Below are 25,819 nucleotides of genomic sequence, written 5' to 3' on the forward strand. Positions count from 1 at the left end.
TCACAGGATCTAGCCTGTAAGAGCCAGTTGGAGGGTAGAAGTACAACCATGGCCAGAAGAGCTGCGGAGGATGTTTTTAAAGGTTTGTTTTTAGGATTCACGTGAACGAGGCTGCCTGTGGAGGCCAGAGGCATCAGATCCCATGGGACTGGAGTTCCAGGGTCTGAGCCGCCTGATGTGGGTCCTGAGAAGTGACTGCAGGTCCTCTAGAATAGAGTGTATTGCTCTGACTGCTAGGCCATCTCTTCAGTCCCTGAGGAAGGAGCTTTACTGTTGTGAAGGTACAAAGCATTGTGGCTATCCACACACACACACATATATGGACACATGCATGCACACAATACACATACACGAACACGCAAACATGGGCACACACACACACACGCATTTATGCATGCACACACACTCACATGAATAGGTGCTCAAAAATCCAGGGCAATGGTGGCTATCACGGGGAGAGAGAAATGCATTACGATGTCATGTAACACACTCCATGTAACCGTTAGGTTAGGCAAACCAAAAAGCAAGGATCCAATCTGTAAAAGCTTTAGCATGTTACGTGCTTGAGATATTTGTTTATAGATACCTGCTTACATTTACATGGATTCTTTATGCCCATCAATAGGGCTGTGGGTGTCAGGGGGAGGTACTGGAGATCCAACTGGGGCCCATCACACACTAAGCAGATGGTCTTATCACCTGGCTAGTGGTAAGAAAGCCAACATTCTCTCCTTTGAAGACTAACAAGCCCATCATACTGTGGTTGGTTGACTGCCTGCCTGTTTGAGATAGGCCTTGCTATTAGCCCTGGCTAGTCTGGAGTTTGCTATGTAAAACAGTTGACTTGGATTCAGATGTTTCCAAGTGCTGGCATTACTGACAGGCATGCACAACCGTGCCGGACCAGACTGATATGTTTTTAAATATGAAGTGGAAAAAATAAGGGAGAAGCAGCTACAGACAGTGAGAGACTTAAAGAATGTGACGGGCAGCTGTGTGCGAGCACTCGCCACTCTCGCAGACTCTCAGAGGTCTAGGGTTCAGTTCCCAGCAATGACATGGTGGACCATAATTCCCCTTAACCTCATTTCGAGAGACTCTGACACCCTCTTCTGGCTTCACCAGGGTACCAGGCATGAAGGCCAAGCACCCCTTCACGTAGAATATTTTCTTAAAAAGTTAAAAAAAAGGGGGGGGGGATAGTGGGGTCAAAGCTACAGTCTTAAGTGAGGTGGCAGGGAAGTTGGGTCCTGGGGTAGAGCCCCCATGTCAGTGTCTCTTGTAGCCACCAGAAGGCCTGAGAGAGAAACCCTCACCTTGTGGCTGGTGGTGATAGTCATTAGGCAGCCCGGCGGCATAAGGAGTCAGGAATGTTCTGGAAGGACTAGAAAGGACTGATGTGCAGAGGGGAACAGTTCCAAGGCTGAAGATGAAGTTGTGTGCACACCTTTATGGCTGGACTGTTTTTTTCACAATCCCTGGAGGAAAGGCCAAAGGCCTGGCCTGTCTCTGGAAATGGTCCACAGCATCTCAGTATGTAACATGCCTCTTACTAATGTCTCCCCAAGAGAGCGAAGGCGAGTGTCCCCCGGGCCCTAGCCCACTCTACTCTGCTCATACAGGGCTGGGCACTATGGCTTGCTGAGATGAAGGGCCTTCCACTGTCTCTCAGACCAGCAGCCATTGAAGCACCCATGACTGGCAATGTCACTGCAGGTAGCTCAGGACACCCAAGGGCTGGTGATCTGGTCCTACAAAGCCCCAACCAGGGCACAGGCCTCCCTGGAGATGGTTAGGGTATTAGAAGCCTTGATGGCCTCCTGCAAGCCCCTGACCCTGAGTGGGTTTAGAGTCAGAGCCTCAGCCTTCCAGTCCACTTAGCTCTAGCTACTGAGTGTGCTTGGTGACAGCCTGCTGCTTCTCCTTGACCTGTTCCTCGGGGCGATCAGTAGAGGAAACAAACCAGAGGAAGTGGGTTTACACCAAGGCACCTAAGCTTCTGCCACAGGTACCTATTAGCGTACACACAGCATCTGTGCGCACACAAACCCCTCCCCAGTCACCAGTGTGCTGTCCCCTTCACTCACGCATACACACACACACACACACACACACACACAGAGCAGCTGCACTGGGGTGAAGATGAAGATATTTATCCCTTTTAGGTTGAAGGAGGTACTAGGCCCCATCTCAGAGTCAACCCAGCTATGCCTACTGAACTCTGGCCTGGCCCTCAGGTAAGTGGGTGAGCACTCGTTCTGCTGAGGACTGATGTCAGGCTGAGCCTAGACTTGGCCCTTCTGGCTGCCTTGGGCCCTTGATTTTTGGATGCACAGCTCTTCCTCAGGCCTGAGAGATATCACCGTCTGTGCCTGTCACATCTATAGCAAGGTAGAGCCCGGTGGGAAGGGAGGCAGATTCTATAGTACATGTTGGGTGCTCCGTCCTGATCTGGCGCTAGCCAAGCAAAGACACAGGTTTCAGTACCAGACTGAAGGGATTGTTGGAGAGACCTGAACAGCCAGACCAACCGTGTTCGCTCCTAGCCCAGCCCTAGTCAGCTCAGAGGCTGCCTTTCTGGCCGGGAGGTATACAGGGCCTAAGATCACCACACCAGAGCGTCCCCATTGTGTCCCAGTTCTCAGAGCCCTGTGGCCAGGCTAAGCATGCAAGATCCAGCTGCTACCATCCCTGACCACACAAGCGGAGCCTTGTGCAAGAACTAAGGACAGAACATGAGACCAGTCTCCACCTACCTGTTATATGTTATATTTCACTGAAACAGGTGGCTCACATGTAAAACAAAATTTTAAAGAAATACTTTTATGTTATTTAGATCTGTAATCACAATATCCCTGCTGGCACCTCAGGTCACCTGCCACCAGCACCGTCCTCTCAGAACACCAGCCCTTTTTGTCCCACCTGGGATGGAGGGGTGCAGCTGGGAGGTAACCCTATGGTGTCTTCAATGACACTGTTACCCGGTGTAGCTCAGGTGTCCTGTAAGAGGCCAGGCTAGGCTCCTTCCAGAATGTGAGCCTCTGGGACTTGCCTCAAAGATGTCTAAGCAAGCCGGATCTATAGATGTTCAGTGTTCTGCACTCAACCGTGAGCCCAGGGGAAGGGCTTCCCATGACAAACCCCTCATACTCCTTGGGGGCAGGCAGGACCACTTGCTGGTCGGGGGACTGAAGCTGTGTCCACCATGGCTTGGCCTTTGAGCAGTCGGTCCAGCTACACATCCGTCTCCACCCGCAGCCGCTCCATCCTGCGCACGTTGCCTTCCACGGCCACACGGCTGGTGATGGAGTGAGCAAAGCTCTCGGGAAACCAGCCGGTCTCTCCGTCCCGAAGCCGCTCCCCGTGTAGCCAACCTGAATGCAGACAGCAGATGAGAGGGAGCCCTCTCGTCTCCTCCTTTGCTCTGGAGGGTTCTAGGGCATGGGTGACTGTTGGAACTGACTGCCCCTCCTGACTCAAGAGAGCCAAGGGGGCCTTGCCCAAGGCCACACGTGGATACCCACGTGCTTCACTTAGGGCCCAGAGTGATGAACTCATTTCGATCCCGTGATTCCAGTATTCTCCCTTTGGAGGTACTGAGTGTGGTGTGTATGTGTGGAGTATACATGTGGATTCACATACATGTGCACCCATAGTCGTCATGACAGTTCCTCAGGTGCTGTCCACTCTGTCTCTCGTCACCTTGGAGCTTGCTAATGAAGCTAGGCTGGCTGATCAAGGGGCCCTTAAAATTTGCATGTCTTTGCTTCTCTGGCAATGAGATGCCACAAGCCATGTGCCACCATACCCCAATCAGGTCCTTATGCCAACCGAGCCAGCTCCCCAGTTCCCGCCTCTGAGGAAGTTCTTAGGGGGGCACGAGGCAGGCCGAGTGTGTGCTGGTTGCCACAGCCCAGTACACTCTGCAGCTGTGTCTGGTTGACACCCACTCAGGGGTGGCCCCACCCACACTCACCGTCCTCTTCCTGCAGGACCAGGACGATGTCAGCCTGTTGCAGTGTGATCTCATCAGCCTGCTTGGCAAAGTACGCCTTGGTGACCTCTACCTGGGGGAGTTCTGGGGGGAAATGGAAAGACAGCTAAGCCAGGAGTGCTCTGTTGCCCTTGGGGAGGGGCAGTAGTACTCTGCCCGCGGTAGTCCTCCCTCCTGCAGTACTCCTCCCACAGACACATGGCACCAGCTGTCTCAGCACAAGATAGACAGCTTCCCTTGGATAAAGACTGGCCTTCCAGGGATACAAGGCTAGACATCTGGCACCCACAGATCTACTTTTCCCCCTTAAGAGCCATCCAGGGCCAGAGGTGACATTTTGATGGTCCAGCCCTATTCTATTCCTTGGACCTCAGGCTTCCTAAGAAGGACAAATAAGGTTAACCTAGTCACAGTGTGTACAGCAGGCCAAGGTCCAGCTGCCGAGTGAGGCACCCTGGCGATGCTGCGGTGTGGCCTGGGTTCCAACCAGCTCAACCCCAGGACTGTAACCCACACTCACCTCCTTTGTTGGTGATGCCCTGCCACTGTCTCTCCTTGTAGGTGAGTGCTGTGATCCACCGGGCCCGGTCACTCCTGGAGGGAGGCCACAGAGCATGTAGTTGAGGCCCCTCCTTCCTTCTTGGGGTCCGAGAGTACCGGAAACTGTTCTATGATCACTGACTATTCTGACCTCACCTACTGTCCTGAGGTTTGCTGTGCTGGCATCAATGTTGGTGCCTGATGGCAAGATGCTCCTGCCTCGGGGCCTTTGCATGGCCATGCTCTGGTTGAGCACTGCTCCCCTCTCTGTGTTTGCCGCTTCGTTCCCTCCCTCCCTTGGAGTTTTGACCCATGCACTACCTTGACAACAACAGCATGCCCACTGATCACGTGGACACTCGTCCCTTTTCTGCTTAAAGCTTTCACCCCAGTTACTGGACAGTACAGCAATTCATTTCCTTTTTGCGTTTTGCTTATGGCCCTGCATGGCATTGACAAGTAAGCTCTCAGAAAAGAGTTTAGCACATCCCATCCTCACGGGACTCGAGCTCCATGCAGGCACGCACGCACGCACGCACGCACGCACTCCCCTCCAGTTAGGTCCCACATCTTACGCAGAGTCGGACGACAGCAGTATCTGCTCCTGGCGGCCCTCGCTGTTATGTAGCAGGTTCACCTGGAATGGGTAGGGCACGGAGGAGCTGCGGCTGCTGCCTCCTGGCAGCAAGGGCTCCGAGGGTTCCAGTTTCCTGACCTGTACGTGGTCTAGCTGCGCGTAGTCTTGGACCAGGTAGCTTTCCTCACTGTGGGGACACGGGAGACTCACCAGGGCTTTTCCTGCCAGGGTCAGTTGACCACAAGAGTGCTCCTAACACTTGTCCCCCTGGGCCTGGAGACAGAACTTCCTGGAGCTTCCGTGGCCAAGGAGGGAAACCCCAGCCCGTAGAGAGCAGAGTCCTGAAGAGCCGCCGGCCACCCCCGATTAACTGAGGTATATATAGCCTTGAATGCCAAGGTCGGAGCGGAGGGGTTCAGAGCCGCTCCCCATACCTCCTAACCCCCAGCTGCTCTGTAGCCTGGCACCTGAAGACCAGTGCCTACCTTTTCTTCTTGGTGACAACCAGGACATCATTGAACAGGAACAGATAACACGTGGGTCGGCTGGCGATTTTCCTAAAGATACTGGATTCCTCCAAGAGGAAGAGCTCCCCACGCTTCAGCAGCCAGCGAGAGGCGGAGATGAGCGGGAGGGACTAGGGAAAAAGGCGATGGGACGGGGCGAGGTGAGGGTGGCGTGGAAGGGATACTCCCTAAGGAATGGCCACTGAGTTGCCCCACAGGATCCATTCTCTACCTATACAGCCGTGGCCAGCCCTGATTTTCTGGGGACAGTCATGGAGAGGCCTTGACACTTCTTTGCCCTTGAGTCAGGGAGGCTCAAGGGCCTCCTTTCCCACAGGGAATCCAAGGCCCAAGAAGATCAACAGCCCTAGCTTGCCCCCGACCCCACCAGGCAGATTCCCACATGCCCCTAGAACTCTTGCTCTAGCCTGTGACTCCTAAGATACGGACAGCAGAGTAAGGTGTGGGGTTGGCCCAGTACCTACCTTGACCTTGCCGAAGTCCAGCTGCATGTTCAGTGTGTATATCTGCTCTGTGCGCTCCATCTTGTGAGCTCCCTCGTTACACTGCTTCACCAGCTGCAGGGTTCAGTTTAACACGGATTGGTCCATAGGGTGCCTCCCCTGTGCCCCACCCAGGGTCTCTCTTAGCAGAGAAGCTGCCTCACCTTGCTGATGGCCTTCAGGGCTTGGCTGGCAGCTTTATACCGTTCGGGATGGCCTTGCGTCTTCAGGCAGAGTGTCTGGGGGAGAGAGTAGTTGGGAAGCACCCGGGCCCCTCCCAGGAGGGCCTAAGTGGGGCAAAATCTGGAAGTGTGGGAGAGGGTCCTGTTGGGGCCCACCGGTATGTCTACAGCCCACAGATGGCCTCTGCACCTCAGGCAAGGAGATCTGGTACCACACATACTGCTTCTGCCACCCTGGGAAATAGCACTGTGGGACCCAGAAGCATTATTTCTGCAGGGCCCAGGGTGTGTGTGTACATGCCTAAGTGTGTGTCTGCAGGCTACAGCATCCTGTTAGTAACCGCAAAGTGAGCAAGATTAATCACACCGCCTTAATATGTGTTGTTAATTACCCAATTACAGATCTGTGAGTGTAAGGAAAGAGGTCAGAGAGGCAGGCGGGGCCTCCAGGTGGGTTTTCATGGCAACACCCAAGCCTCCCCCAATGCTCACATCTGTCAGCAGCGGCAGCCGGGTCACTCTCTGCATGGGGAGAATCAGGAAAGAGATCATGGGCAGGCCCCCACACGCAGGCCGCTTCTCGATCTCCTTCAGAACGTCCCGGAAGGCTGCGTTGCTGTTCCTGCAATGTGGGGCACAGACTTTGGAAAGAGGTCAGGTGGGGTGGGTGGGTGGGTGGGCGGGTGGGTGGGTGGGACCTTCGTGGGTAGGCTCAGGGTGTAGAGGACCCACTCACGACAGCTTCTGCAGGGTGCGCTGTTGATAGACCTCGTTGGAGCAGTAGGCGATGTAAGGGTGGAAATGATGCTGAGCATGGTCCTCCAAGATGTCGCTGATGTCCTCCACGCACACCTGAGCTTTGTGCCGCTGCTCCAGGGCTTCAAAGAACCTGCGGCATCAAAGGGAGGCGTGGGTGGGGAAGCAAAGGCTCACTTTTGACACAGACACATGCATATAGACAAAAAGTCCACACAGACCACTCTTGGAGGCAGTATGTACCAGGTGCCCAGTGGGTCAGGCAGAACCTTGTAGAGGCTAGCCCACATTTCCCTGCAGAGGGCTGTCCCACAACCCTCAGGGGATTCTGTGACCGATCAGCTCTTCACACTGCCTTTGTACCAACACGACCCCTATGCCTGTCCCTGGCTGTGAGCTCAAGGACAGATATCCTATGATGCAATGGGGCCTTGAGGGACCTAGGGAGACCCACGTCTCCCTAGGGATGAGTCTTGAAACGAAGGTGATTCTGCCAGCCAAGTTCCCTGCAAGGTTTCACAAAACGTCCAACACGCATGGAGTCCAGCCCGTACGGGAATGAGCTGGGAGGCCCGGGCTCTTGTCAGAGGTTCCAGAGAAACTGCTAGTCTGACTCCGATGAGTCCGGCAGGGTGGTAACAATGTGAGCAAACGACATCAGAGGTCGGCCGAGGGTTCTCTAGGTCATGGCCGCCTGGTATGTGAGGCCAGTGGGTGATCCTGAGCTATGCCCACCTCTCAAGGCCGTGGCTCCACCTGTCTGAGTAGACCCTTCCCAGGCCTTAGGACCTGACAGACCCTCTATCTGCATGGACCTCATTTCCTATAAGCAAGTGCACTCTGAGAGCCAGTGGCCCTCGGGAAGCCGTCTAACAGTAAGGAGGCTCAGAAGCGCATGGCCCCATAAATGAACAGAAGTTAAGGCTGTCTGGACACAGGCCCATCATGCACAAGCTGGCAGGCTAGACCCCTCAGCTGAAATGCATAATTCCTAGCGTTTCCTGGAAAGGTCTAGAAGGGCCAGTCTCCCGATACTGGCCCAAAATAGCGCCAATTCTCAGAGGAGACCACTGTGAATGGCTAGGGGGGAGGCTAGAGAGTCGCAGCCCAGGGCAGCAATGGCCATGCTGAGCAATCAGAGGCTGCACAGCATCAAGGGACCACACTGGGGCCAGGAATCTGCATGAGGGTCACTCACTTCCCGGGACCCCCCTCCCCTCCAGTGAATTGTGTGGGTAGTTCCCACAGCCGGCCACTGAACCTCTTACAGGAAGCCTCTGTCTCCAGAGATACGACAGTCCTGTTCCCTGTCTAAATTTCCCTGAAACTTCCTAAGGGAGAGGGCACCCATGGCAGCAGGCTGTGTGGGCTCAGCAAGTGCCAGGCTGACCCTGACATGCAGGAGCCAGCGTTCTGTTTGGAGAGCCCAGCCTGTGAGCTAGCACTCTGTGACCTACTCTTTCTGACCCCACCGAGGCCCAGGCACCAGCCTCATTGGACAAACAGTGAAGCCCAGGCAAAAGGAATTGGGAGGCCTGGGGTCTCCTGGATCGCAGCAGTAGCAAGGCCATGTGCACATAAGTGTGTGCAAACACGTATAAGACGACACCATGCTCAGTGCTGGGGTGAGAGATCCATCGGTAGTGTGCAATGATACACAGGTGTGCACATGTACAAAGCACTCATGCACGCATTCACAGAAGTACTCACACATACACACAAGGCAGACATGCCCTCCTCAGCCTGCAGCTGCACGCCTGGCCCTCCTCTGATTTTAGGCCCTGGAATTAGAGCCCAGTCTGGCCACCAGACACTGCAGGGTAGAACATGACCTGGGGCTGCAACTCGAGGCTATCACCTGACTGGGTGAGGATACTGTGGGCACTCCTGCTGCCCAGGGCTGAGGTGAGATACCCATTGGTAGTATAGGGTTATACACAAGAGAAGTGTTCCCCTTCTCCTGAGAGAGAGTCTAGGATGCCTTCTACCACAGTGTGTCCCCACAGCCTACCCTCAATGGCGTTTACAGGTTGCCATACCTTCTCTCAAGCCAACGGCTGCTCCAAGCTTGCCACCACGGGTGCAACCCAGGGCCCACCCAGAGCTTACTGATATCACTACAGAGATGACCACCTGCAGGCAGGGTTTAAAGTGACATCTTTGGGGACCCAGGGGACCTAGGTGTGGAAGGACAGGGTGGCTCACTTCTGACTGGCAGACATCACATCCAAGATGTTGGAGAAGAGGTGGTGGTGTTCCGTCTGGGTCATAGTGGCCCTCAGCTCCCGGGACTGCAGGAACTCAGTCACCAGGATGCTCAGGCTGTGCAGATACGAGAACTCAGAAGTGAGGATCTCGAAGATGGCCTGCATGAGAAGACGATGCTCAGAGTGATGGATGAGCTCTAGGGGGGAGGGAAGGCCGGGGTGTGGGGCTCCTTCAGAGGGCCGTCGTGACGGCCGCATAGGCTACAAGCCCATATCCCTGTGTTCTCTGGCTCGCCAACTCCAGCTGCGTGGAGGCGGTGTCTGGGACTTTGCTTTCTGGGGGAAGAGTAAACTCAGGGCTTAACACATGCTGAGCAAACCTTCTACCACTGAGCCACATCCCTCCTCCTTGGCTAGAACTCTGGTCCTTCCCTGATGCTGCTTACAAGGCAGTGAAAGGGCTCAGTCCTCAGCCATCGTTATACCTGGCCCATAAGGTAGCCAGTATGGTAGGTGAGGGAGGGTAACACTCTTGTTTCTAATTCCCAGGGCACTGTGTGATCCATTCTGTGTCTAGGGACAGCTCGGGCTATATCCTGCTCAGCACACCCCACCCGGTGGTCTTACCTCCTGCCTCTTCCGTTCTTCCGTTGACAGCGTGTCCAGGACACCTGACTCCAGCACCTGAGGAGAACATGGGCCAACGAGCTATGCATCACAGGTCCTACAGATGAAGTGGTTCCCCCCTCTATCCATCCTCCTCTGGGCCAGGAAGACAGAGCATCCCGGAGGAGAAAGGGAAGAGCCCAGGCAGAGCCGCTTCCATCAGTAGCCTTCAGCTGTGTCTCCTCAGCCTATCTTCCTCCCCATGGACAATGCTCCTCCATCTATAGAGCCCTAGGGCCAGGTCAGGAAGACAGACAGGGAGTCCAGAGGGACAGTGAGTCAGACTCCACCTGGGCGGCTGAGTCAGAGGCTTGTCAGGGGAGGTACAGCCTGTTATCACTTGCACTCTTCATCCCTTGGGGCCAGTGGTCCCCAGGCTGCCTTAGAGTGGCTCCTTCACACCTACAGCTATAGAGCAAGTCAGGGCAGGCTGGACCGCCACAATGCCTGGCCTCTGCAGGATATAGAACTGGATCCATTTGTGCTTTCCTACCCATAGGCTGGGGAGAGGCACTGTCAAAAGTCCAAGCTTGGATAGGCCAGGCTCTAAATATTGGGCAGTGTTATAGAGTACAGTGTGCTGGGCCCCATCCCAGATCGGGGGAATCACCTCCCCCTGCCCCCCTGTTTCTAGCATCTAGCAGGATAATAAATGTATAGCTCTGGACATTTCCACTTGTGGGGCACAGAATCTGCCCTGCTGTAGACCTCCCTGGCTGGGGTCCCGTTCTCAAGGGGGTTCCCTCAACCCCATGGCAAGCAAGCAAACAAGAAGCTCCATTGTACTGAAATGAAGGAAAAGCTGGGTCTATCATCCCTCTGCCTGCCACACCCACAGGCTGCAGAGGACAGGAGTCACATGCCTCTAACAGCAGCCAGTCATGTCCCTCATGCCGTAGCCCCTATGTGCCAGGGTTACCATCCTGTCTCTGCTTTTGACTGAGCCCTCAAAGCTTGCCAGGACCCAATTTTTGGATGTGGAGAATATGGGGAGAGAGGAGAGGCTGCTCTCCTTACGTCTCTGTTTCTTTGTGACCCTTTCCTGCCCTAGTGAGATGAGGGTCCTAGGAAAGGGACTCCTTTTGGGTCAGACTGAGCAGGGCCTCCTGCTACATAGACAGAAGACACAAGGCAAACTGTGTATCCCCGTGGCTCTAAAATCTGTTAAGGGCCTGAGCCACCATAAGTTGGGGAAAGGAAGGCCATTGGGCCTCCTGCTGTACCTGGGTCCCCCTGGATGTTCAGGATGGGAGTGGGACGGCTTACCTCTGGGAGCTGGCTCCAGGTGAGCTGAGCAGGCCGATAGCTCTTGACCACGATGGTGGTGTCCGCTCTCTGAGTTCCCACTGGGCCGGAGGGCTCATCAAGAATGTCATCATCGGACTCGTGACTGGTGTTCAAACCCCGCTCTCGGATCTCCTGATACAGCTGGGGGTCTCGGGAGAGAAGAGCCACCTGTCTGCAGGAGGATTTGGGGGTGGCATGGCCCTCCCAAGGGCCCCACAAAGCTCTCAAAAACATGCAGGCTCCGCTGTGGCTCACTGGGTCCTACAGTGGGGCACAGCCAGCCTGGAAGAGTGTAGCAGCCCAGTGTAGAATGTGGCACTGTAGGTCAGGCCAAGCGGGCCAATCAGAGCTGTGCACGGCTGGCTGTGTCTGGTCTGAGAGAGGAAGGCTGGGGTACTCAGGTGGGGCCTGAGTGTGCTGGTTGCCGCCCAAAGCCGACAATACCACCAGCCTAGTCTGGCATGGGCCAGCCCAGTTGAGGGCACTTCTGAGCCTGTGCAGCTGCTATCATCAGAGACTAGAACAGTGCTTCTGCTCCATACAGGGAGTTTCCCAGAGATTCTGCAGGGGCTCGGAGCTAACATGGCCAGGAGGGGAGGATACTCTCACTGGAGTCACTGTGTCTTGGATCCGCTTAGCTTCCAAGCCTTACAGCCTCGGGGGGACAAGGTAGACACAACAACCCAGGCTATTTCTTCCACACAAGCTGCAGTACCCAGGACACTCTCTTTGGACTAGGAATATTCCATGCCAAGAACAGAGATGCGTGTCCACCTCTCTGGAGGTCTGATGCCTATAATGAAACCTGGGTCTCATCGGATACTCAAGATAGTGGGAAGCTGCTCTGTCCAGTCCTTGGGTTACAAAGTGACCCGAAGGACCTCTACTAGCTGCAACAGTCACATCAACAACTGGGGTCTGTGTTCAATGTCCTGCCCAGCCTTACCTCATCTTCTCAGACCCACACGGTCCCCAGGTTGGCCCTTCCTGGCCATGCTGAGCCCTTAGCTTCCCCAGGAACCACTTACCATCTTTGAAAGAGCCCTTGTGCGCACGTTTCCGACCGAGAGTTTTCTGCAGACAAGAAACAGAAACCCCTGCCGTCAGTAGAGAGGGGGTGTGGGAGTCAGCTTCCTTTCTGTTGCTACGGTAGCCCAGAGGTTGTAAGAGATCACCCAATGGGAGGGGGCTTTGCTGACTCGAGAAGATACTTACTAAATGTTAGCTGCACAAGATAGAGACCAAGACAGGAAAAAGTTGGTGCTCAGAGCTGGGGCCTACTGCAGGAAGACTGCCTAGGGAGGGGTGAATCCAGTTGAGAGGAGTTCCCTGCATAGTGGGGCATGGTGGGAATGGAGCAGGGGTCTGGAGACTCCTGCTGGTTAAAGTCTGGCCCTGATACTGGTTGGGGGTCCCAACTAAGGAAGGGACTGGAAGGACTGAGCTCTGGGGAAACCCCACTCTTGGCTGGGACACTAGGTTTTCACAGACACACTGGTTTCAGGGAAGAAAGTTGCTTCTGGTTCCTTAGAATCAGTTGGGGCCTGAAAACTCCCCTTACATGTGTATCCTTTGTGTGTGTGTGTGTTGTGTCTATGTGTCTGTGTGTGTACATGTCTGTGTTTGTGTGTGCCTGTGTATGTTGTATCTTTATGTGTGTCTGTGTGTATTATATCTATGTGTCTGTGTGCCTCTCCACATGAGTGTCTCTGTGTATGTTGTAGTTATGTATCTATCTCTATGTGTGTACATGTCTGTGTGTTTGTGTGTGCCTGTGTCTCTGTGTGTGTTGTGTCTACGTGTGTGTGTGTATTATGTCTATGTGTCTGTGTGCCTCTCCATATGAGTGTTTCTATGTGCGTTGTGTTTATGTATCTGCTCTATGTGTGTACATGTCTGTGTGTGCTTGTGTCTCTGTGTTGTGTCTGTCTGTGTATTGTGTTGTGTCTGTGTGTCTGTGTGCCTCTCCATATGAGTGTTTTTATGTGTGTTGTGTCTATGTACCTGTCTCTATGTGTGTACATGTCTGTGTTTGTGTGTGGCTGTGTCTCTGTGTGTATGTATTTGTCTATGTGTGCCTGTGTCTGTGTGCTGTGACTCTGTGTAGGTGTGCGCCTGTCTCTGTGTGTCTCTCCATGAGTGTCTCTGTCTCTGTGTCTGAGTGTGACACTCCCAGCTGAGCCTGGCTTAGCTCCTTTTCACTCATCTCCATTCTGAATCTTTCCCCAGTCTCTATCTAAGCACTCCTGGTCCTGATACTGTGGGGAGCCCTCTCATCTAGGAGGCTCCTTGTGCCTCCTACATGGTCACCAGCCCTTGACACCCTCCCAGTGCCCCCGTGGCATGGGAGCAGCCACAGGTTGGCACACCAGCATGGGACATGCAACAGATACTCAAGGATGGGTACTGAAGGTGGACTCACTATTGAGTTGAGCCATGGACGAGTGAGACCATGGCAGGCCTGTTTCTAAGAGGTGGTGGTGCTGCCAGTCCCACTCCTGAGAACCAGGCATCTCAGGTAGATGTGACATGGGATCTGGGATAAAGGACAGCAACTGGCACCATAGACAGAGGCTTTGCCTTAGCCATTATTGGCTTTCACAGAAGCTTGTGGTGACCATGCAGCATGCTGGGGGCTATCATTCTGATGCCCAAGTAAGCATGCTTTTCCCATGATGCTGAGTGCAGCTCTAAGCATGCTCTTCCTATGGTCTTCCCATGATGCCGTATGCAGCTCTAAGCATGTTCTTCCCATGATGCTGCATGTAGCTCTCTCTAAGCATACTCTTCCCATGATGCTGAGTGCAGCTCTAAGTATGCTTTTCCCACAATGCCTCATGCAGCTCTAAGCATGCCCTTCTCATGCTGCTGCATGCAGCTCCAAGCATGTTCTTCCCATGATTCTGCATGTAGCTCTAAGTGTGCTCTTCCTGCAATGCCGCATACAGCCCTAAGCATGCTCTTCCCATGATGCTGAGTGCAGCCCTAGGCGACAGAGGGCATGTACTCATCTTTGGAGTACGCTACAGCTGGATGGCAGCCTTCACTTATATATATGGGGAAACTGAGGCTCAGAAGTATTAGGTAATTTGTTAGGGGTCAAAAAGCCACAAAGGGCCGGGCGTGGTGGCGCATGCCTTTAATCCCAGCACTCGGGAGGCAGAGGCAGGTGGATTTCTGAGATCGAGGCCAGCCTGGTCTACAGAGTGAGTTCCAGGACAGCCAGGGCTATACAGAGAAACCCTGTCTCATAAAAAAAAAAAAAAAAAAAAAAAAAAAAAAAGCCACAAAGGCCCATCTTAGGCCCTTCATGGAAGCTGACTGAACCCTGTGACTGGGATGCCCCTGAGTCTGAGGGAAGCACCTTAGGCCCAGAGACCTCCTAGCTCCCTATCCTGGGAATCAACTGCCTTGAATGGCTGTTAAACAGAGGTTCTCCCATCTGACCTGATAAGCAGAACGGATGGGGGAAGGAAAGGCTACTACTATCTGATCATGGTCTTCCTGCCCAGTGGCTATCTGTAGCAGATACCTGGAGACCCAGAGAGCCAGGACCCCATTCTGTTCTGAACAGCTGGGTCTACACCATAGCTCAGGAATGAGCTCTGCTCACCCGGGGCAGGGCTGGGGGACAGGTGGTGAGGGCTACCCACTGACCCTCCTTATCCCACTGGCAGCCTGAGCCTGGCCCTGCTGAAAGTGTCATCAGACAGGCTGGCTCCATGCTTGGGTTGGTTCCTTCTGCTGTCCACTCTGGATGGAAGCAGGGATGGAGGACTCCCAAGAGCCTGAGTCAACCTCCTCCAGCCACAGCAATGAGATTCAAATGGATTCGGTTAAACCAAGATGGTCAGGAGCCTGCACCCGGCAAGGCTCAGTAATAGCGGCCATTCATGATGCCAAATGTGAAAGACGCAGGACCAAGCTGGCTCCCTGCCTGTGAACCCCAGAGCTCCTAGACACACTGCCCACCCTGCTGTCGGGGCAGGTCCCTACCTTATTTTTGGCTGGATACCGGGAGGGAGGCTGAGCAGCCTCCTCAGCGAGAGCCTGGAGCTTGGGGCCAAGCTGGACTGAGTCCCCCTTGCTACTGGGTGGCCCCGGCCCCTTCATGGCTGCCCTGTAGGACTGGTTCCTCAGGTTGCGCCTCAGGTTCCCGGTAGTAACCATGTCCATATCCATGTCATCCAACGAGAAGCTGGGGGCTGAGAAGAGCTGAGGATTCCGCCTGGCAGCCTCCTTGCTGAGCACAGCCGCCCCAAAGCTCTGGTGGCGGGCTGGGGACTTGGTCTTGGCCTTGCTGGCCACAGCCAGACTTTTGGGGATGAGCTGCTGCGTGCCCATCTTGAGGGCCGCGGGGCTTTGCGTGCTAAGGACGATGGGCCGAGGAGGCTCTTCGTCTTCTGGTGACGGAGGTGGCGGCAGGGGTTCTGAGGCATCTGGCTCAAAGGCAGCATTGGCTCTGGCTTTCAAGGAGCTCCGGACCATGGGGAGTCCAGGGATAGGGTTCCCGTTGGCATCGAGGCGCAGCTCTGCGTGGAAGCGATACTCCAGTAGTTTCTCATCCAGAGAGCTGTCAGAATGTCTCTGGGACATGCTGGTGACAGAGGAGGCCTAGAGAGAGGCAAGCAAGAGGTGAAAGGCTGGGGAGAAGGGGGATATCTGCATACAGCCTCCCTGGGCCCAACCCTGATCCTTGTATAACTGCTCTTCTCTGAGATCAAAGACTTGGTGGGAGCAGAGAGTGGCTGGAATGAGCCTGGGGGACCACCCTGATTTCTCTGACACAACTGCTAAGTCCTGGGCAGGACTTAGCAACTAAGGGAAGATCCGTGGCTGGGCCCAGAAGCAACAGAGACCAGGACCAGAATCCTGGCTAGGCCCCTTATTGATGTATGGGTATTTTGTGTATGGTTTTCCTGGAGTTAATGATGGTTTCTTGAGACTGCAGCAAATGCTGTGGATGAGACCATGGCCCTGCCTGGCTCTGCCTTCTTGTTAAGGGGCCATCTGACCCTGAGATCATGAGGAAGAGCAAGCAGGATGGAGGCAGAAAGAGAGGACACTTTCCACCTGACCATGGCCCTCCTGCTCAGTGGCGTCCACCACAGAAGCAGCAGAGCCAGGATCTGAGTGGAGCCGGCTGCCTCCCCTCTCCTGGCCAGGCAGAGTTTCCAAGGCTGGCTAAGAAGACTCTCCTCACAGCACTCTCCAACACACATTTGTACTTTCAGAAGTTGGGGGTTCATAATCCCCATCTTGGGAGTCCCAAGGTGAACCCTGGGTCACAGTGCAGGTGAGGGAGGCAGTGGCAGGATCTTCAATCAGCCTGAGTCATAGCCTGGCGACCGAAAGCCACCGCCAACATGCGATTCCTCAGCCACTCCACCCGTGCATCCCAGCAGAGCAGCGCATGTGCCTGAGGCCCGTCTCTGACTCCTTTACCCTTAGCATTGTCTCCCCCACCCCTGTCTGCCACCGTGGCCCATTAGGAACCTGTTAGGATATCCTCAGGTGAGGGCATTGTTCTTACTGAGCCCATTTTGCAGATTTGAAGACTGAATTTGAGTGGTGGCATCTTTAATCATTGAGTCATAGCCTGTCAACAGCAGGCAGCCTTGAGTGGTGGTTTCCAGAATGTTCTATCTCCTCCTACAGCATTAGCATTTTCTGTTCCCTTGGTACCACACAGTCTAAGGCTGAGCTTTGGCTAACTAAGAGGAAGGGGTGACCCTCCCGGGCAGGGAATCCTGCAGGCCTGAGAGACTGAAATGAACAGAGCTATGGTCTAGATACAGCAAGAGCCAGCGTAAAGGCTGGTGTGGAAGAAACATTGTGTGGGGACCAGTCAGCAAGACTGACCAATCTGCTTAGGGTCAGCTGTCCACTTACCTCCGTGACTGGGGGTCCTCCACACTTGTCAGGAGTTGCCCTGTTGGGGGCCTGGAAACCTGGGGTCCTTAATGATTAAAAGATGCCACCACTCAGTTTCAGTCTTCAAATCTGCAAAATGGGCTCAGTAAGAACAAGGCCCTCACCTGAGGATATCTAACAGGTTCCTAAATGACCTGCAGAGTCCAGTCAAACATCCCTGACTGGCTGGAAGGGCTGTAAAGCAGCAGCCAAGGCTTTTCTGAACCAAACAGAATTCCTGGCATCTCTGGCATCTGACGCTGCACTTAAGACAGGCCAGCAAGAGTCAAGGAACTCTATAGGACCCTAATGTAAAGTTTCCAGGGGGAAACTGCCTCTTGAAAAAAAATTCCCTTTATTTTTTTCTAATAACAAAGGAGCCAGCATAGAGGAAGCCTTTTATATGCTCAGAACTCTGTATAGGTTGAAATGACTTGAGCCTAAGAGGACCCTAGAGACACCCCATAAAACCTCAGCACCGAACAGGCTGGGGCAGGAGGCTCTTGAGTTCGAGGCCAGCCTGGGTCACATACACAGTGAGACCATCTCATCAAAAGCCAACAACTCCGAGTCCCAGTTGATGAGAAAGAGTCTTGGTTAAAGGAACCCACGTCACTTGCCTACGTCAGGGGTGAGGCTCAAGGCTCACACTGACCCCTTGTCATTTGCCCTGGGCACTGTCCCAGGGTCAGCTCTCAGGGTGTGGTACCTACCTGCTCTGCCTGACAGATGGACTGAACTGGACGGGAAGGGGCAGCTACCCTTAGGGTTACCAGAGTCTGGGTGGGGACCAGGGCTGTTTGGATGGGTCCAGGGCCTCAGGAACTGGTGACTCTCTGACCTTCAGGAAGCTCATACCCACCCTGGAGCTCCAGGCATGTCACACAGCTGCATCCTACCCCACATTCCAGACCCCAGAATGGTGCCAAGACTTCCTATAAGTCCCTCCTTGGAGGGGACACGTGGACTGGCCACATTGCTCACATTGGGCCACACTGCTACACCAAGTGCAAGCACCCAGGAAACTGGCCGTGTCCCAGCTCACCTCCAGAAGCCCTGGGTTCTTTTAGCATTTAGCTCTTGGCTAAAATTATCCCAAGAAGTTGAGTGTGACTGAGCCTAGCTGGCCCCAGGGAGGGGCAGGCTGGGGCCTAGTACCCCAAGGGAGGGTACATTCCTAAGGACATTCCAAACTGGCTGAGGATGATAGCAGTCACAGTCACACCAGGCCTCCCCCAGAGTGGCATCTGTTACACATGTGTGGTGTGGGGTCCCACACCCTTAATTAATTTGTCTGGTTTATCTAAGCCTGAGAGGTTAGTTTAGCTGTCGTCCAATGGCCTAGAACGGACTTCTCACCGATCTGTTTACACAGGGATCATTTCAATCAGAAAGAACAGACCACATGGAAGGCCGGGTGTTTTTAGTCTGCCTCCTCCTACCAGCAAACATCCACCCCTTCTGAGCTTAGGCTTGCAGAATAGCATGGCCCCTGGCAGGCGGTGGCCTTGCCCAGCAGAGGGCAAAGTCCATTACAGGGCCAGAAGGTGCCCAAAGGGAACCTGTCCTGTGAGCCATTCCTGGGAGTGACTTTTGTTTCCAGGCTGGCACCACACCCACAGGCCTGGCAAACAGCCTGCCTAGGAGGCAGAGAGCAGGGTGATGACTTCGGGTACCTGTCCTGTCAAACAGCACTGCAATGCCTGCTGGACACATCCGGAAGCTGCCCAGTCCCTGGGGAGCTCTTCTGATCTCCACTGTCTGGAGGGGGCTGGGCTGTACAGCCATAGGTAGGATAGCTGCAGGGCTCCACGCTCAGGGGACGCGAGGCTGACCTGCTTGTTAATCATTTCTACGCCTTCCACAGCCAGCTCCCTTGTTAATTTCCGCTCCCAGCTGTCCAGTTGTGCGGCTCCATGCTCCTTGAGGGTCTGGCTCCTCTGAGCAGGAGACACTTCAGGGTCTTTCCAGGCACTCCCGTAGCTCAGGGTCAGGGTTGGGTGGGTGGGTGGTGTCCCTTAGGCTTGGCTCTGGCTATCCTCTGGCCACGGGGGCTATCCTCTAAAACAACCCCAGGCATTGTCTCAGGAAGGAGCTGGGGGCGGATTTTTAATTCTTTAAACATTTTTAAAATATTTACTTATTTTAGGTGTATTTGCATGCATGCATGTATGCATGCATACATGTATGTATGTTTGTATGTATGTATGCATGTATGTATGCATGCATATCCCATGCATGCTCAGTGCCTGCAAAGGTCAGAAGGGGGGTAAGATCAGCTGAAACTGCAGTTAAAGATGATTGTGAGCCACCATGTCTGTGCCGGGAACCAACCCCAGGTCCTTTGCAGGAATGGGTGGTGATCTTTACTGAACAATCTGTCCAGCCTCAGATTTTCTTTGTTTGTTTTTAATTTTTGAGATACGGTCTCACTGTGTATCCCTGGCTGGTCTGGATTTTATATATTAGACCAGGCTGGCCTCAAACTCAGAGATCCACCTGCCTCTCCCTCCTGAGTGCTGGGAGTAAAGGTGTGTACCCTGTGACAGGGGGTAGATTTTTGATGGTCAGAACGGGGGTCTTTCTCTCTTCCTCCCTGGACTGGTGGCTGGGAAGGTCTAGCTTTCCTACTGGGGATGTCGTCCCTCTCGAATTTAGAATCTTCTCTTCTTGCTGCTGTTAAGGCCTCCAGACTTCCCTTCCTCAGACGGTGACCTGTCCTCCTCTCTACCCTAGCCCAGCCCTGTAAATGGGTTTTATATCCACTGACTGACTAAGGTGCTAGATAGACTTCCCAGCCAGCTTGTCCCTCATTTTTATGCCTGTGTCTGCATGTGTCTTAATATTATTTCCTGGATAATTTTCCTTCCCTCACCTCACCCACGCCAGAAGGCTGCCACACCACTGATATATATATATATCACACACACACACACACACACATATACATACATACCCGGGCCCTCACCTTATGAAGATTAATTTTGGTTTGTTTGAGATGGGGTCTTACTAGACTGCACAGCTTGGTCTTGAATCCACTCTGCGGCCCAGGCAGCTCCTGAATCCTCCTGTTTGAACCTCTCAAGTGCCTGGGATTCTAGGCCTGCGCACTGAGCCTGGCAATTTTGTTTAATGCACAATTCCTTGCACTGTCCTTTCCTTCTGTAACACTGTAACACTCCTTCTGTAACAGCACTAATCGCTGCCCCTAGTTTCTTGCTTTTCCCGTCCACCGTCCACCTTTCTCGCTCCCTCCCACCCCTCACTGGGCTCCAATCCTAGCATCCCGTTCTTGTTGCCGCAAATGCAACATCTCCTGTTAACCTAGAGGGCAAGACATCGCTTGTCTTGCTTTGTCTTGTTTTCCCTTGGTCTTGGTCTCTCAGACATGGAACTTTACAAAAGCTGCTTTGGCTTCTGCTGTGGATGGGAGGCCCATGGGACACAAGGGGGGGGGGTCATAGACTCCTTGCTCCAGCCCATGTCTCCAAGGGGTAGTCTTTCCTCTAGACTGGCAGACTTCTCATCTTGGTTCACTAAGACACTGGCACACGGGGGCCTCAGAGTCTCCTAGTGGGCTCCAGGGAATACCAACAGCCAGACGTAAGGCCTTGCAGGCTCCTTATGGGCCACAGCTATGCCTTCTCCATATCCTAGGCACCCCAGGCTCACAGGATAGGGGGATGGAAGCACCCCCAAAGTCACCTTCTACGGTGACCACCCTCTCCCTAAGTCTGAGCTTTTGGGATGCAGGGACAGTTCCTTCCAAGTAACCCCACAAACACTGGGGTTCAATTCACAAACTGATGCTGGTACTTTCTCTGTCCTGGGCCCACCTCGTGTCTCACTGATGAGGCTCTGGTGCTCTGTGAGAACCAACTTGCCCAGAGGTCCTGACAAAAATGAGCGGAAACTGGGTCAGAGCCACTCAGCAGACCTACATGCCATAGTGAAGGTGACTCTTAGCTGCTTCTGCTCAGGGTGGGCTGAAAATGGCCCCGTGTTTGAGGCCTTAGAACCTATAGCCCATGTTCTCTTTGCCACACTAAATAACCCTAAGTGGGAACAAATCCTGGGGCACACGGGTCACAGAACCATGAGGCAGGATCCCATTAGCACCAGTGAGATCTTGACAGACATCTCAGGGGACCACTGTGGGTGTGGTCCTGGATGAGTGGGTTTCTCTGCCTCTGGTTCTCTGCCCCCTCCCCTTTCAGGCAGATCGCTTCCCACAAATCTTGTGGGGTACCTATGCTGCCTTCTAGTCCCCCTAAGCCTGATTTCTTCCTAGCCTGAGCCTGTTGCAGCTGGTTACAGCTGGTCATAGGAACCCAAACCACTGTGAATCTGAGATTTTTAAGCCCTGCTGGAGGCCCTCCATCATCAGCTCTGTGCCTGGGCCATCTCTGCCTGGCAGGATCTGCCTCAGCCAACCCACATTGGTGGCCTTGTGCCTGGGTGACCCTGCCTGGCTGAGCAGGAGACTTGGAGTCCAAATTTGTTTGTAACGCATACCAGCTAGCTCCATTTGTTAGGTGTGTGTTGCCTGGCGGGGGAGAGCAGTTTTGCCCACCTGGAGACAACTTAGTAACAGCTGAAGACATCGTTGATCACACCCACCTGCATTCTGAGGCCAGAGGCCAGGACGCCAGGAGCCGCAGGGCACAAAGCAGCCTGTAACAGCCAATTGGAACAAAAGCTTCCAGAGCTGAGGTGGGGAAAACTGGATCATAGCTAGCCGTTCTTCACCTACCTAGTGCATCCAGTCTTGGCCCAAGACACCCACCTATCACTCCTGCAAGTTCCATAAACCCAACCATCCCAAGCAGGGAAGGCTTCTAAGTTGGGGGGCAGCCAGAGTCCTGACCTGACGGGAGCCTAGGGCCAGGCCTCCACAGTCCAGTTTACCAGCTGAAAAAAACTGGTCCACAGAAGACACCCTCTAGCCGGCTCTGACTTCAGCCCCTCCCCTAACTTCTTCTCTGGCAGGCAGTGAGAAGCCCAGGGAAAGCGACCTGCCTGGGTCAAGCCCTAGCTGGTGAGAGCACAGGGGGAGGAGTCAAGCTCTGAGGCCCTATCTTGACCTAGATGGTTGTCCTCAAACCAGGAACTGGATGCGATGACAGGATTCTGGACTCAGGATGCTACGGAGGGGCAGTCACCTGAGCAGGATGTCACAGAGAATGAGTGAGTTAAGGCAATGGCAGGATGGATCTGGAAACCAAAACCAAAACCAAACATCCAGACCAGGTGGTCAAATAGAAAGGCCGCCAACATCTTCCGCGGAGCGCACCGGCCTGTCTGTCTGCAGAGACAAGCTATGGGAACTTCATGCTGCTGCCTCACCTCTGTGGACTCAGCTTCCTTGCGCGAGGGTGAAGAAGGCGCGCCCTGTGGGAGGTGTCTCGCTGGAGACAACTTCCCGGAATAACTTTTTTTTTTTTTTTTTTTTTTGAGACAGGGTTTCTCTGTATACTCCTGGCTGATCCTGGAACTCACTCTGTAGACCAGGCTGGCCTCGAACTCAGAAATCCACCTGCCTCTGCCTCCCGAGTGCTGGGATTAAAGGCATGCGCCACCACGCCCGGCTCCAGAATAACTCTTAACACTAACAAGTTTCTTGCTACTGGGCTGGAGAGATGGCTCAACAGAAAAGAGCTCCAACTGCTCTTGCAGACGCCCTGGGTTCAAGTCCCAGCACCCACATGCTAGCTCATAACTATCTGTAACTCCTCATAACCCCTGGGGAATCCAATGACCTCTTAAGACTTCCATGGGCACCAGGCATGACATGCCTGTGGCGCACATACATACATACATACACACAGGCACAACACTTAAATACATACAATAAATATATCTTAAAAAACAAACCAACTAACCAGAGATTTCTAGCTTTAGGTGTTTGGAGAAGGGTGGCAGGGAGCCTCTACCTAGCTCTCGACACCCTGTTCTCTGGCTGAGTCTTTACTTTTTCAAAGCCCTGAGACCCTTCCCTCTCTCAGGCCGTGCTGTGAGCGCATGGTCCGAGGCTTCTCTCTGGACCATGGGCAGAAAGAAGGGTCTGTCCCCAGAAGGGAACACAGCAGAGGTGCATTCAATCAATGAACTCTGATGGATAAACAGAGGCCCAGAGGCTCAAGGCCCGGAGGCTGGAGCAGCTTGCCTGAATCCACAAACAGCAACTTTCAAGCTTGGTGCCCACACACCTGGGTAGGGAGCCATTGCTATCAGGGCATACTGGCATGCAGTCACGAATGGCTCCACACAGTACCTGGGACCCTGCAGCTGGTCACTCAAGTGACAAACACACCCAAGCATCTACTTAGGAGCTACCAAATCCTGTCTGGGCTCCAGGCATGATGTGGAGGCCGCTAAAATCTCATCTTGGTGGCTACCAACTCAGATCTCGGCCCCTGGGACCAGGCCCATGCCCAAATTCATCTTTCTCGCTCAACCTCAAAATAGATCTCTGCTCCTTATTTACAGATATGGGAACCAAGGTAGTGGGTTGGGGACAGGTGCTCACCACCGTCCAGTCTATAAGTGCCGCCCTCTGCTTTCTGGGACAGCCCTCTCCCTCTGGAAGGCACTGCGGAGCCTGGCTAGAGGACTAGACACCAAAGCCACCAAGGTGGGATAAGGGCACGAGGGGGTCAGGCCACTCAGCCTATCTAAACAGATCGTCTTTCTAGCTCCCGGAAGAGTCACTTCCACGCCCCCCCCTCCCGGGACTTCCCAGGAGTCTCTGCGTTCAAGTGTCTAACCAGGTCCACTGCAAAGTGTCCCTTGGACTGTGGCTCAGGGCAGCTAGGCTCCAGATCCCCGGCTTTCAGCCCAAGAGAGAGGGCGGGGCGCGATGAAGTCGCCGAGGTACAGGAGGGGCGGGAGCGGAGAGGGGAATGGAGCAGAGGTGCTCCGGGCGCCCCAGGTGGTCTTCCCCTTGGCTGACTCTCCAGTCCCCAGACTCACCTGTGCGCGCAACCGAGGGTCGGCCGGGAGGGTGTAGCCTGCAGTGCCGCTGGGTCCCCGCGTCCCGGGGCCGGCCGGTCCCGCCCTCTCTACTTCCTGCGCGGTGGGCGGTCGGGCGAGCGGTCGGGCGGAGCCGGGGCCAGGTGGGCTCCGCCAGCGGCTGCGCGGCCGGAGGGCGGGACGCGCCCTGGGCACCTGCTGCACCACCACCGCCTCACCTGGCCGCGCCGGCTGCGTCACCGCTCTACCTGGGTCCGCCTGCGTTCACGTGACCCGTCTGGTGGTTCGGGCGGGAGTCCGCCCTCGGGTACTGTCTACCCTCCCTCCCGCTCCTACGCCCGCTTCCTTCTGTGCCTCACTCCCAGGTCCGCCGCCTCCTCCAGGAAGCCTTCGGAGAAATCCCGGGCCTGCGGGAACCTGTTTGTTGAAAGAAAGCCCCGCCCTCTGCATTCTTTGCAGCTGGCTGCTTCATGGCAGCCCTGGCCAGGATCTCCCAGAACACCTTTCATGGTTTAACCTATCCACCACAACCTCATTTTACTGAGAACTCTGAAGGCTGGAAATTCTGCTAGCCACACAGATCTGGCCGCGAGTCTCCAGATCTCAGGAAAACAGCTACCAAGTCTATGTAGTGTCCTCAAGAATGAGGAGGTAATAACGACCCCCATGTTTAGGGGGTCAGGCTCCTCATGTGGAAAAGGATGGGGTCTGCACCATTGCCCTCCGAAGTGCTAATCAAACCTGAGATCCCAAGGGTGGCTCTGATCAAGGTGAGAAGAGGAGGGTAGGCAAGAGGCATAGTGAGTGTAAGAGCCAAGAAACGAGGGAACACGTCCAGGAGGGTAGCCTGAGGCGGAGGCACAGAGAACACAGAGCAGGGTGGATTGGAGGCGGAGGCTGGAAGTGCCCAGTTCCCATTGGAGAGTGGGGTCCTCTTAAAGGCAGGGGGGTCAGGACTGGGCTGACACGGCCCTGACCATCCTGACTCTGCCAGGTATGTTTAGTCCAGACTCACCTTCCCCAGGCTGTCCCAGGTTCCTGGGAGCTGGGGTTACAGGCAGACACCATTACAGCTATTTTTTTCTTTTTCTTTTTTTTTTTGATGATGCAACATTGTATTCAGATGGTTTGTTATCCCCAAGACCCCTCAGGGCATGGCCATCAGAGCAGAACCTCAACCACTCTGGGACAAGAAGAGAGACCGTATCTGTTAAAACAGCCACCTCTCGGGCTGATGAAATGGCTCAGCAGTTAAGAGCGCCGACTGTTCTTCCAAAGGTCCTGAGTTCAAATCCCAGCAACCACATGGTGGCTCACAACCAACCGTAACAAAATCTGATGCTCTCTTCTGGAGTGTCTGAAGACAGCTACAGTGTACTTACATATAATAAATAAATAAGTAAATATTAAAATAAAAACAGCTGCCTCTCACTGTGGCTTGCTCTGCCTGGCTCACTAGGCTGTGCGTGACAGGGACATGACCTGGGTGTAACCCGAGGTCCTGAGACACAGCCAGTACTAGTCCCCATCCTGACCCACCTCTGTCATCTGTTTTTCAGGAAAGAGCTGTGACCTCACACCACGGCCCTCACACACGGTTCATGCAGTGTAGCCCCAGAGCTTGCTCTGACAGAGGTGATGCCGGAGACTCTGGGTTGGCACTTTCACTTTCTTGGCCAACAGTGTGGGGTTGTATGCCCTGGTGACACTCCTGTC

General features: G+C 54.2%; 1 protein-coding gene and 1 long non-coding RNA gene across 5 annotated transcripts; one reads left to right on the forward strand and one right to left on the reverse strand.

Moving 5' to 3' along the window:
• Nucleotides 1–2,747: 2,747 nt before the first annotated feature.
• Arhgef16 (Rho guanine nucleotide exchange factor (GEF) 16) lies at nucleotides 2,748–24,386 on the reverse strand. Of its 4 annotated transcripts, none has more exons than XM_011250242.3 (16): nucleotides 24,104–24,386; nucleotides 17,111–17,177; nucleotides 15,215–15,832; nucleotides 12,247–12,292; nucleotides 11,198–11,367; nucleotides 9,893–9,949; nucleotides 9,264–9,424; nucleotides 7,039–7,191; nucleotides 6,795–6,924; nucleotides 6,285–6,359; nucleotides 6,103–6,195; nucleotides 5,597–5,748; nucleotides 5,110–5,298; nucleotides 4,515–4,588; nucleotides 3,977–4,078; nucleotides 2,748–3,374 (listed from the first exon to the last, which is right to left on the reverse strand). In XM_011250242.3, the coding sequence occupies exons 3-16, from the start codon at nucleotides 15,812–15,814 to the stop codon at nucleotides 3,235–3,237; spliced, it is 2,142 nt and encodes a 713-aa protein (XP_011248544.1). In that variant the 5' UTR covers nucleotides 15,815–15,832; nucleotides 17,111–17,177; nucleotides 24,104–24,386; the 3' UTR covers nucleotides 2,748–3,234. The 4 variants fall into 4 exon arrangements, with proteins under 4 accessions (XP_011248544.1, XP_006538892.1, XP_011248543.1 ...); XM_006538829.4 differs by having other exon boundaries at nucleotides 17,111–17,221; XM_011250241.3 differs by lacking the exon at nucleotides 17,111–17,177 and adding an exon at nucleotides 21,752–21,805.
• Gm52687 (predicted gene, 52687) lies at nucleotides 23,923–25,534 on the forward strand. The gene is made up of 3 exons (NR_168682.1): nucleotides 23,923–24,004; nucleotides 24,469–24,754; nucleotides 25,246–25,534. It is a non-coding gene; the product is annotated as a predicted gene, 52687 (long non-coding RNA).
• Nucleotides 25,535–25,819: the final 285 nt, after the last annotated feature.

The sequence above is a fragment of the Mus musculus genome, chromosome 4 (assembly GCF_000001635.26).
Source record: "Mus musculus strain C57BL/6J chromosome 4, GRCm38.p6 C57BL/6J".
NCBI lineage: Eukaryota > Metazoa > Chordata > Mammalia > Rodentia > Muridae > Mus > Mus musculus.

Excerpts from the sequence above, each read along its gene's own strand:
- Arhgef16 (XM_011250241.3), bottom strand. Across the intron at positions 5,299-5,596 it reads GTTGTCACCAAGAAGAAAAG|TGAGGAAAGCTACCTGGTCC; the intron begins GTAGGCACTGGT and ends GTGTCCCCACAG. Across the intron at positions 4,079-4,514 it reads GGGCATCACCAACAAAGGAG|AACTCCCCCAGGTAGAGGTC; the intron begins GTGAGTGTGGGT and ends ATTTCCCCCCAG.